At 42.8% G+C, this 12,730-nt stretch overlaps 1 protein-coding gene across 6 annotated transcripts in view; it reads right to left on the bottom strand.

The window, feature by feature from the left end:
• The window catches only part of PDE4C (phosphodiesterase 4C), a 1,350,958-nt gene that overhangs the window by 22,264 nt on the left and 1,315,964 nt on the right, over positions 1-12,730 (bottom strand). For all 6 annotated transcript variants that reach the window (XM_040417808.1, XM_040417812.1, XM_040417809.1 and 3 more), the window contains 2 exons: positions 7,823-7,987; positions 1,219-1,318 (listed from right to left, as the gene is read on the bottom strand). In XM_040417808.1, the coding sequence (XP_040273742.1) occupies positions 1,219-1,318; positions 7,823-7,987 (265 nt within the window). The remainder of the gene's footprint in view (positions 1-1,218; positions 1,319-7,822; positions 7,988-12,730) is intronic.

The raw sequence follows: 12,730 nt of genomic DNA, 5'->3' as shown, positions 1-12,730 counted from the left end.
GAGCCCTTTTGTGGCCCAGTCTCCATGTTCTGTCCCTTTTGAGTCTCACCTGTAATGTTCATGTGATTTATAATTAATAAAATGAGATTTTTTTTACCTTGTTAAATCCTTGCTCTTTTTTTGTACAAATGACATGTATGTTGCCTTTCTTTCCTTCAAGGAATGTATAAAATACATTCCCATATTAAATACAGAGGAGTCTGAATCGGGGAGTTGGAGTCTGAGTCGGAAGTACCAAAAACTGAGGAGACGGAGTCGGACCATTTATCTACCGACTCCACAGCCCTGCATTTTTTGCAGGATAAGATGACTGACACAATCTTGGGGTGCATATGACTTTGATCGCTGCTATTACACTTTTTGTGATGTAAGGTGACAAAAAAATGGTTTGTTTAGCTTTTTTTTTTTTTTTTTTTTTACGGTGTTCATCTGAGGGGTTAGGTCATGTGATATGTTTATAGAGCCGGTCGATACGGACACGGCGATACCTAATTTTTTTTAACTTTATTTGTTTACTTGAAACGTAATTTTTTGGAGGAAAAACTTTATTTTTTCAACTTTTTTTCACTTAATTTTTTGTCCCACTTTGGGACTTCAACTTTTGGGGGTCTAATCCTTCTGTATTGGAATGCATTGGGTGTACGAGTAATACAGTGTGTATTACTCCTACAGCTTCCGGGGCCTGTGAGATCCAGGGGGCTGGATCTCACAGGCTCGTCACAGGAAGGCAGCGCGATGCCAAAGGAAGGCATCGCGCTGCCTTCCCTGCCATCGGGTCCCCCCTAAAGCCCCACAGGTACCCGACCGATGGCACAGTCGCCTGCCGCAACATGAAAAGCTGCAAACCGCAGGTCTGAATTGACCTGCAGTTTGCGGCGATCGCCGACACGGGGGGGATCACGGGACCTCCCGGCGCATTTAGCCAAGGTGTCTGCTCAATTATTTGAGCAGGCTCCTTGTTCCGATCACCGCCCGCCGGGCGGTGGTGATCGGAAATACACATGACGTACCGGTACGCCATGTGTCCGGAAGAGGTTAAACATGCTTTGGTTGTGGTCTCATCCAAGAACAAGCAGATGACGATTTTGTCTATCAGTACCATTTTGTTATGTATAGCCTGTTTTTAAAGGGGTTTTCTGGTAGTTTTACACTCCCAGTGTTCAGAACAATATATGTGTGTTTTTACATTTTTTTTTAAATGGAGGTGCTGCCACTTACTGGTGTTTATTAGAAATTGATTGGATACTCCTGGATGATCAACATCATGAATAGCACTAGCGAAGATGGCCGCCATGATTTCCAAGTCAGTAAACACAGCCTGAAAATATATAAAAATATTACCTATGAATTATAAAAAATGGTTAAAAAGTCGTATAGCATAATTCTTATAACACTTTAGACGTCAGTTACAATTTAACCCCTTAACAAATACCCACAACCTCAGTCTGCAGTAGAGGGGGTAGCTGGCATCAGGACTGCTCCTGTGCTACTTACTAACAGCTGTGTTTCTTACCACAGGCTCCTGCTTCCCAGCCAAGGTATCCAGGCTGTTAACCACCTGACTACAGCAGTCCATAGGGCCTCTTTCACACAGGCGTTGCGGGAAAAGGTGCGGGTGCATTGCGGGAACATGCGCGATTTTTCCGCGCGAGTGCAAAACATTGTAATGCGCTTTGCACTCGCGTAAGAAAAATCGCGCATGTTTGGTACCCAAACCGGAACTTCTTCACAGAAGTTCGGGCTTAGGATCGGTGTTCTGTAGATTGCTATTATTTTCCCTTATAACATGGTTATAAGGGAAAATAATAGCATTCTGAATACAGAATGCATAGTAAAATAGCGCTGGAGGGGTTAAATTTTTTTTTTTTAACTCACCTTAATCCACTTGCTCGCGCAGCCGGGCATCTCTTCTGTCTTCATCTTAGCAGTGTGCAGGAAAAGGACCTGTGGTGACGTCACTCCGGTCATCACATGGTCCGTCACATGATCTTTTACCATGGTGATGGATCATGTGATGACCGGAGTGACGTCACCACAGGTCCTTTTCCTGCACACTGCTAAGATGAAGACAGAAGAGATGCCGGGCTGCACGAGCAAGTGGATTAAGGCGAGTTAAATTTTTTATTTTTATTTTTTTAACCCCTCCAGCCCTGTATTCAGAATGCTAAATAATGATCGGGTCCCCATCCCGATCGTCTCCTAGCAGCCGTGTGTGAAAAATCGCACCGCATCCGCACTTTTTTTTCACGCAACCCCATTCATTTCTATGGGACCTGCGTTACGTGAAAAACGCACAAAGAGGAGCATGCTGCGATTTTCACGCAACGCACAAGTTATCGCAACGCACAAGTGATGCGTGAAAAACACCGCTCGTGTGCACAGCCCCATAGAAATGAATGGGTCAGGATTCAGTGCGGGTGCAATGCGTTCAACTCACGCATCGCATCCGTGCGGAATACTCGCCCGTGTGAAAGGGGCCTAAGGGGACTTTCACTTGCAATCAGTCACCAGGTTCCCCAGTGACCTGATCGGAAACTGGTGGAGCAAATCTGCAGTCAGCCCTGAAGACCTGAAAAGGACCCCGGGCTGTCTGTTCAGTAAGCCTGGGCACTAGTGTGCCCTAACAACAGCCTCTGGCATAGTTACATACAAGAGGATGCTTATACATTATTAGTCTGAAATAAAGACAAAATTAATCCAATCATGGGATTAAAAAAAATATATAATTTTTTTTATAAAATAATAAGAAAAAAAAAGAAAAAATAATTATCTGCATTTTTAGTATAAAATATATTTTACTGAGCACACATTAAATAATAATAATAAAAAAAAAAAAGACATATTAGGTATCCACACAACTGCAATAACCTGAAAAATGAGGTATAGTTTGTGAAAGAAATACAAAATAAAAAAAACACCCAAAATAGTTTTTTTTCCCTAAAATAAAAATAATAAGGCACATTTATTAAGACCGGCGTTTTAGAAGCTGATCTTAATAAAGCCGTAAGCTGGTGGTGGATCCGCTGAAGGTATCCAGCTCCAGTTCTAAATATAAGACAGCTTCCAAGCTGTCTTACATTTAGACCATTTTCTATGCTTAAAACAGGCTTAGAAAATTGTAAATGAGATGGGCCTGCCGGCCCGGCCCCTTTCTGCCCACTTATTTACACCTGGCGTGAGTGAGGGCAAGTCGCAGATTGTGGCGCAACTAGCTGTTGCATCGCAATCTGCGCCTGAAATACGCCTAACTTAGGGTACTTTCACACTTGTGCCGGATCCGGCATTCAAAATACGCAGACTGGTAAAAATGTGAAAAAAGATACAAGACGGATCCGTCTGTCCGCATGACAAGCAGAGAGACGGATCCGTCCTTGCAATGCATTTGTGAGACGGATCCGCATCCGGATCCGTCTCACAAATGCTTTCAGTCAGCGGCAGATCCGGCGGGCAGTTCCGACGACGGAACTGGATCACACTGCCGCAAGTGTGAAAGTAGCCTTAGGTGTATTTCACAATGATAAATGACCCCCAATGTCTCCCTCATAAAACAAGCCATCAGGCTGCCACGTCAATTAAAAAATAAAGGAACTATGGCTGCTGAAATCCATAAAGGAAAAAACAAACATTTTGCTAGTCTTGACCAATTCTCTCATTTTACAGAATGACAAAATGTTTTCAGCGGTAATTACTATAAGCCTTTTGGGATAAGTAACTTTTGTGACATTGTTTCTACATGAAGTAGAAATGGGATTGAAAAATATTTAATAAGAAAATTAGAGGAGATTTATGAAACTGTCTAAAATAAAAATTAGCTTTTTGAATACATAGCCTGATATACAACATTACTATCTTCCAATCTAGAAAACATGGTGAAAAGAAGTAGTAAGAATACTGGTGCACATTTACATCAGCCTTGAGGTGATCTACGGAAGAGATATATGTCTAACACGGCTAGCTAACGCATGCTTCCACAAATCCTATAATCGTTTCACACAAAAGATAAAGCAAAAATGTTAAAAAGTTCAAGTGAATGTAAAGAGGACCTGTCACCATGAAATGCAATAGAGCAGGAGGAGCTGAGCAGATTGATGTACAGTTTGAGGAAAGATTCAGTAATTTCCTTTTAAAATGTATGCCACATAACTATATACCAATATGCTCAGTTTCTCCTGGTGTCGGCAGATAGCACTGCATTTTAATGGTTCCCTTTAAGAGACAATGTGACATCAGATCAATGGAGAGACCCATTATTCACTTTGCAGGATGAACCACACACATAGCTAGGAGGCATCGATCTGCAGGTTAGTAGTAGTAGGTCAATCTGATGTCACATTATCTCTTAAATACTGGAGTATCTTTTCCCCTTCTCTTGAAAGGTTCTATAGCACTTGCACTTTGAACATTTCTTTGGCATTTGCACTTTATTTTTCATTTTGGGGAGACCCATTTACTACACTATAGTCATTGTATTCATATCTGATAGATTGACCCCTCTTTAGCCTAATTATGGGTAATTCTGGCAGGTGTGTCACCCAGATTAAAGATCGCACTTTGTAGACTTTTTTAGTTTTGATGTTTTTAACCTAGCGCTTTGTATTATTGCATAATTAAGACTGTATATTTTTGAAAATGTCAGGGTGTGCACAGTTTCTGGGGGCAATTTTTGGAAGTGTGCTTCTGTATGGTTATTGGTACACTTTTTGCACCCCAGGAATATAGTGATGCCCATCCTACATTTGTTCAATATAGACAGAATAACACATTAAAGCACTGTTTCCATGAATTCCACAGTAAGCAGTGACTCAATACATTATTAACATTGAGAGTCTGAGATGAAGTCTGATTGAGGGTCTTATTAACATTGGGGGTCTGATTTGGGCTCTGAGCTGAGGCCTTATTAGCATTGGGGGTCTGATTGGGGCTCTGAGCTGAGGTCTGATTAGCATTGGGGGTTTGATTAGTGGTCATATCTGAGGTCTAATGAGAAAAAAAAAATAATTTACTTATACTCCTCCTCTAAAACCTAGGTGCGTCTTATAGGTGAAAAATACAGAAGATAGTGAAATTGTAAAGAAAAAAAACAACTACAAGTTCTAAAAAAATATATATATGTTTAACATAGAAACTTGATTTAACTCCCCTTAGTGACCACCCATTTGTCTTTTTATGGCAGTCACTAAGGGACTTTAGGCTGGGCTGTCGGCTTTTCAAGTCAACATGCAGAGGAGAGTGGGGGCAATGGCACCTGCCACATGTAAGTGGTTACAGAAAGAGTGGACTCCCTCTGAATCCCATGGGCACAGTGCAAATGAGATTGCGGTGTGCTGATGCCAGTAAAGGCTGGTTGGAGCCTAGTGTAGTCTCTGGCGCAGCCTGCTGGTCAATGTCAGTCTAACAATGACATTAAATCATGTAAATTATCCCGTACAGTGAAAAAAAAGAAAAAGAAAAAAGGAATTGCTGCTTTTTTGCTTATTCGCCATAAAAAAAACTGAATATAAAGATCAAAAAGTGTTATGTACCCCAAAATTATAGAAATGAAACCTACCTGCAAAAGTCAAGCCCTCGCACAGTTCCATAGGCAGAAAAATAAAAAGGTTAGGGGTTTTGAGATGTGGCAATGCAAAAACATTTTCTTTTTTAAAAAAAATGGGTTTTTATTTCGCAACAGTAGTAAAACAAAAAAAACTATATGTATTGTGATCGTATTGACCCAGAGAATAAGGTTATCATGTTGTTTATGGCTAAAAATGAATTCTGAAAAATTTATAATGTAAAAACTCAGTGGCAGTATTGCAGTTTTTTTCCTATACCCCGCCCAGAAAGAGTTAATAAAAGTTAATCAGTAAGTTATGTGTATCCCAAAATGGTGCCATTACTACAAACTACAACTTATTCCGAAAAAAACAAGCCCCATATGGCTACACAGACTGAAAAATAAATAAAAAGTTATAGCTCTTGAAAGGCAACGATTTAAAAAAAAGAAAAAAATCGCTTGGTCACTTAGGCTGGGTTCACACTTGAGCGTTTTACAGCGCGTTCAAACGCGCTGTAAAACGCTCAACACATGAAAACCAATGCTTCCCTATGGCCCTGGTTCTCACTTGAGCGTTTTACAGCGCGTTTGAACGCGCTGAAAACGCCCTATGCTCAAACAAGTTCTTTAGCTTCTTTGGGGCGTTTTGACGCGCGTTTGTGGCCATAGGACACTGCAGTCAATCACACAAACGCGCGTTTACTATTGCAAAAAACGCGCATAAAAACGCGCGTTAAACGCGCATATAAAATACGCTCAGGTCTGAACCCAGCCTAAGGGGTTAGACAACGGGTAATTCTCTGATGACAAATTCCCTTTTAAGAGGACCTGTCACCACAAATTGCAATGAAATCTGCCGGGAGCATGTTATAGAGCAGGAGGAGCTGAGCCGACTGATGTATAGTTTTGTGGGAAAAGCTTCAGTAAGGGTACTTTCACACTTGCAGCAGGACGGATCCGACATGCTGTTCACCATGTCGGATCTGTCCTTCCACTATTTCGCCGTGCCGCCGCTCCGTCCCCATTGACTATAATGGGGACGGGGGCGGAGCTCCGGCGCAGCACGGCGAAAGCCGCCGGACTAAAGTCCTGCATGTCCGACTTTTTAGTCCGGCGGCTTTCGCCGTGCACCGCCGTGCTGCGCCGGAGCTCCGCCCCCGTCCCCATTATAGTCAATGGGGACGGAGCGGCGGTCCGGCGGCACGGTGAAATAGCGGATGGACGGATCCGGCATGGTGAACAGCATGTCGGATCCGTCCTGCCGCAAGTGTGAAAGTACCCTAAAACATGTGATTTATACATTCATATCTCTGCCTTTTTGGACCACAAAAATGGATATAGTCAAGTGAATGAGCTCTACATCAGTACCATAAAAAATTATATTGGAGTATTTATCGAATGTTAAAAAATAAGGTAACACAAAAGAAATATCAGAACATACAGTACAATATTAGCACACCCTAGTCATCTGTAATATAATCATGTTTTTTTTATCCATCCGAAAAAATTTATAAATCACCATAAAATCTGGACAATTATGGACACTGAACATGAAAATCCCATAAAGTTTTTTTTTAACATGTTAAATCAACTGCAATTATAAAATCCATTTATCATGTAATGGAGGAAGCACAGGTCCAATGACATGATATGTCTTACCAACCTAATGTAACAAATACATTTCTCTAGACAGGCAGAAGCAGGTAGGTTCACATAACATTGAAACCCTGAGGATAACACCACAGTGGAAATAAACTGGTATAAGATGTGTCTATCACAGTAATGCATAGCACCAAATTGTGCCATAATGAAACATACGTACAAGCGACGTGCATACCGACCGGAAGAGCAGCCACAGTGTACGCTTTGTTCTTCTAGGGAATACTCATCATGAATAATAACGCTTTATATATATATTTTGTTGTGCACCGTGTTACTTTTATAGGAGCTATAGAAATTGCATTCAAAGCGTATGTGTGAATCCAGTCTAAGGGTCCATTCACATGTCCGTATGCCGGAGACCGGCAATGTGCATTCCCAATTTTGCGGACCGCACATCGCCGGCACTCTCATAGAAAATGCCTTTTCTTGTCCGCAATTGCGGACAAGAATAGGACATGTTCTATTTTGTTGCGTAACGGAAGTGCAGAGAATAGTCCAAGTATATGCTAAATGTGTAAAAAGTAATTAATCCATGTATAGCAACCAACGTTTTACAGTGAAGAAGCGTAGAACTAGTCAATGCTCTCATAGGGAGTACAAGTAAAGACATTTAGAAGAGGTCACCTCTAGAGCAGGAGTGGAGAGTAAGACGTGAGTGGACTGGGCCACATCTGCAGCATGGATGTTGTTATGGTAGGCCACATCTGCATGGTAATGATCCTCCAGCGTCATCATGTACGTAATAAACGTGTCCACAGGAATTCTAAATGACTTTAAGAGGTCCCTCTCCTAAAAATAATAAAAGAAAATGATTACCACCTCTAGGCTGTTTATATGCCCTAGCTCCGTTCCAGCAGCCATCATTAAAAGGGTTGGGCAGCATGAAGCTCCTATATAAAGAAAAAAAAAAGTCCCAATACGTGTGGCAAAGGTGTATCGCAGAGATTCCCAAATGTGAAGTGGGTAGAGATCACAGTTCAGACCATGCGTTTTTGAGGGACCGCGCGTTCCCTATCCAGAAGGTTGCACCTCTTCAATCTCGAAGCATCCAATATTTAAGGCACAAGCAAGTAAATCAGGTCCCACTGTCACCAAACTACAAGTTCCTTTGGGTTGTCAGAAAATCTACATATAGTGAAGCACTGCAGATCACCAAATATTCCTTGTGTGGTTGTACTCACAAGCGCAGCTTGGTAGATAGGCACATCATAAAGCTCCAAAGCTCTCCTTTTATCCAACTGTCTTCACCACCAAAACATGAGATAAAACAAACAGTCAAGGCCGTCTTTACAAATCTGCAGCGTTGTGAAGACAGCCTTGACTGTTTGTTTCATCATTTATCCCTTTAAAGAGAACCAAGCAGTCACCACGAAATGCAATGCAATCTGCAGGCAGCATCTTCTAGAGCAGGAGGAGCTGATTGATATATAGTTTTATGGGAAAATATTCAGTAAAACCTGCAATTTATATCTTATATCTTTGCATTTTCTAAGAGCTATCAGTACAGGAGGGAGGTATTATCAGTGATTGATGGCATTGTGTGTGTATAAGGGCTGTATTACACTGCCACTGGTTACCTGATGAATGAGCAAATGCTCGTTAATCGAGCAATACAGATTTATAAGCACGGCAAACAACTAGTCAGTATGGGGACGAGTGATGACATTAGCGATCACTCATTCCCATACAGTGGAGGAGATTGCTGCATGGAATAGCAGTGGTCTCCTCCACCATTGAGCAGGCAATTGGTGGGAAGGAAAGCTTCCCTCCCGACAATTGTCAGCCGCATTGCTAAATGTAATACTGCCTTAGGGGCTCTTTCACACGAGCGTATGCCATGTGTGGAATTCGCTGCGTGAAAGAGAGCCAAGCCCCGTTCCGGACAGCAGAGACACGGAGCAGTAACATGACTGATAATGCTCCGTGCCTCTCTGTGATCTGTTTACTACAAAATCACAGTGAGATAAAGTTGTCACCGTGATTTTGGACTGAAAAGATCACAGAGAGGCAAAGAGCATTATCAGTCATGTTACTGCTCCGTGTCTCTGCTGTCCGGAACGGGGCTTGGCTGTCTTTCACGCAGCGGATTCTACACATGTGATCCGCTCGTGTGAAAGAGCCCTAAGTGTGCATAGAGAGATAGCTGTCAGTCACTGATAACACCTCCACCCTGTACTGACAGCTCTTAGAAAACATCTGATTATAAATTACAAGCGTTACTGAATCTTTTCCCACAAAACTATACATCAATCTGCTCAGCTCCCCCTGCCATTTTGAGGTGACAGGTTCTCTTTAAATAAGAGAGCTGCTGATTCTAGTGAGTTTCCTGCTATGCAAGAGAAGGTTCAGCAAAGGTGAAATAGAGCTTTCAAAATCTATTGATAGTCTCAGTACAGAGGAAACCTCTAAACCATGTTCCTCTCCTGGTAAAAATTCCACGGCACTCCCATAGGTTGTGGTTAAAAAATGTGTTCTTTTTTCAAGCAGTAAAAAAAGTCCCAGTGAGCGGACTGAAACGTCGCATTGGTGATTAAAGAACACATTTTTTAACCACAACCTATGGGAGTGCCGTGGAATTTTTACATATATACACTGCTCAAAAAAATAAAGGGAACACTTAAACAACACAATGTAACTCCAAGTCAATCACACTTCTGTGAAATCAAACTGTCCACTTAGGAAGCAACACTGAGTGACAATCAATTTCACATGCTGTTGTGCAAATGGGATAGACAACAGGTGGAAATTATAGGCAATTAGCAAGACACCCCCAATAAAGGAGTGGTTCTGCAGGTGGTGACAACAGACCACTTCTCAGTTCCTATGCTTCCTGGCTGATGTTTTGGTCACTTTTGAATGCTGGCGGTGCTTTCACTCTAGTGGTAGCATGAGACGGAGTCTACAACCCACACAAGTGGCTCAGGTAGTGCAGCTTATCAAGGATGGCACATCAATGCGAGCTGTGGCAAGAAGGTTTGCTGTGTCTGTCAGCGTAGTGTCCAGAGCATGGAGGCGCTACCGGGAGACAGGCCAGTACATCAGGAGACGTGGAGGAGGCCGTAGGAGGGCAACAACCCAGCAGCAGGACCGCTACCTCCGCCTTTGTGCAAGGAGGAACAGGAGGAGCACTGCCAGAGCCCTGCAAGATGACCTCCAGCAGGCCACAAATGTGCATGTGTCTGCTCAAACGGTCAGAAACAGACTCCATGAGGGTGATATGAGGGCCCGACATCCACAGGAGGGGGTTGGGCTTACAGCCCAACACCGTGCAGGACGTTTGGCATTTGCCAGAGAACACCAATATTGGCAAATTCGCCACTGGCGCCCTGTGCTCTTCACAGATGAAAGCAGGTTCACACTGAGCACATGTGACAGACGTGACAGAGTCTGGAGACGCCGTGGAGAACGTTCTGCTGCCTGCAACATCCTCCAGCATGACCAGTTTGGCATTGGGTCAGTAATGGTGTGAGGTGGCATTTCTTTGGAGGGCCGCACAGCCCTCCATGTGCTCGCCAGAGGTAGCCTGACTGCCATTAGGTACCGAGATGAGATCCTCAGACCCCTTGTGAGACCATATGCTGGTGCGGTTGGCCCTGGGTTCCTCCTAATGCAAGACAATGCTAGACCTCATGTGGCTGGAGTGTGTCAGCAGTTCCTGCAAGACGAAGGCATTGATGCTATGGACTGGCCCGCCCGTTCCCCAGACCTGAATCCAATTGAGCACATCTGGGACATCATGTCTCGCTCTATCCACCAACAGACTGTCCAGGAGTTGGCAGATGCTTTAGTCCAGGTCTGGGAGGAGATCCCTCAGGAGACCGTCCGCCACCTCATCAGGAGCATGCACAGGCGTTGTAGGGAGGTCATACAGGCACGTGGAGGCCACACACACTACTGAGCCTCATTTTGACTTGTTTTAAGGACATTACATCAAAGTTGGATCAGCCTGTAGTGTGTTTTTCCACTTTAATTTTGAGTGTGACTCCAAATCCAGACCTCCATGGGTTGAAAAATTTGATTTCCATTTTTTTATTTTTGTGTGATTTTGTTGTCAGCACATTCAACTATGTAAAGAACAAAGTATTTCAGAAGAATATTTAATTAATTCAGATCTAGGATGTGTTATTTTTGTGTTCCCTTTATTTTTTTGAGCAGTGTGTGTGTATATATAATCTGCATGTATTCTTCACACAGGATTAGCTGCGAGCAGAAAAATCTCTTGGTGACTAAATGGTTAAAGGTGTGTTCTTTATAGTGTCACAGAGAAACCCATGCCCGGAGGACTCAGAAGTCGCTACACACACATTTTGTAAAGGCTCTTTTACATGGGCCGAGGATTGGGCATTCGTATGAACGCTTAATTCCGATAAACACCCCGTCTAAATGTGCAAATCATCTAACAAGCAAAATGTTTGTCTGTCTGTGATCACATCCTTATGAGGGCAGCCGAGCAACTGTGCGTGGTTGTTCTCAGAACTCCCATGGAAGTGAATGGAGAGAGCTACGCATGCGTAGCTACCTCTCCATACACTGCAGCTGGCAAACGGGGCCCCGGTATGCCATAAAAGTTTAAAGAAGCACTCCCACATAAATTGTATTCTCTAGCATCTTAGAAAGGTACATAATGTAAACTGTAGTGAAGATAATCTTACCAGGCATTTATTTCTGAGTTATAACCTCCCTTCTGATCCTCAGCTGTGTCATGTGACCAACACTGATCTACAACTGACACAGGACATGAAGTCCGTTAGTTCTCTAATCATTTCTATGAGACTGACATGGAGTATTCCATGGGAATACATAGAGAAACTGACTTCCTGCCCACACATAAGATGCTGTGTTATTTGGAGAGTCAACATAGAAACATAGAATGTGTCGGCAGATAAGAACCATTTGGCCCACCTAGTCTGCCCGTTATACTGAGTACTATGGATAGCCCCTGGCCCTATCTTATATGAAGGATGGCCTTATGCCTATCCCATGCATGCTTAAACCCCTTCACTGTATTTGCAGCTACCACTTCTGCAGGAAGGCTATTCCATGCATCCACTACTCTCTCAGTAAAGTAATACTTCCTTATATTACTTTTAAACCTTTGCCCCTCTAATTTAAAACTGTGTCCTCTTGTGGTAGTTTTTCTTCTTTTAAATATGCTCTCCTCCTTTACCGAGTTGATTCCCTTTATGTATTTAAAAGTTTCTATCATATCCCCTCTGTCTCGTCTTTCTTCCAAGCTATACATATTAAGGTCCTTTAACCTTTCCTGGTAAGTTTTATCCTGCAATCCATGTACTAGTTTAGTAGCTCTTCTCTGAACTCTCTCTAGAGTATCTATATCAGAGTGTTAGTCACATGACACAGCTGAAGAACTGAAGAACAGCGAGCGCAGCCTTCCCTTCATTGTCTACCTGCTCGCCGTCTACATCGCAGGGATGAGCAGGTGGAATTACAAGCCATAATTCATTTCAATGTGATGGCTCCTTTCTATACGAGTGTATACAACAGAGCCGTCCCATAGAAGTGTATAGGGAA

This window comes from Bufo bufo, chromosome 2 (assembly GCF_905171765.1).
Source record: "Bufo bufo chromosome 2, aBufBuf1.1, whole genome shotgun sequence".
Taxonomy (NCBI): domain Eukaryota; kingdom Metazoa; phylum Chordata; class Amphibia; order Anura; family Bufonidae; genus Bufo; species Bufo bufo.
The sequence above is the reverse complement of the archived record's forward strand: the minus strand, read 5'-3'. Positions and strand labels throughout refer to the sequence as shown.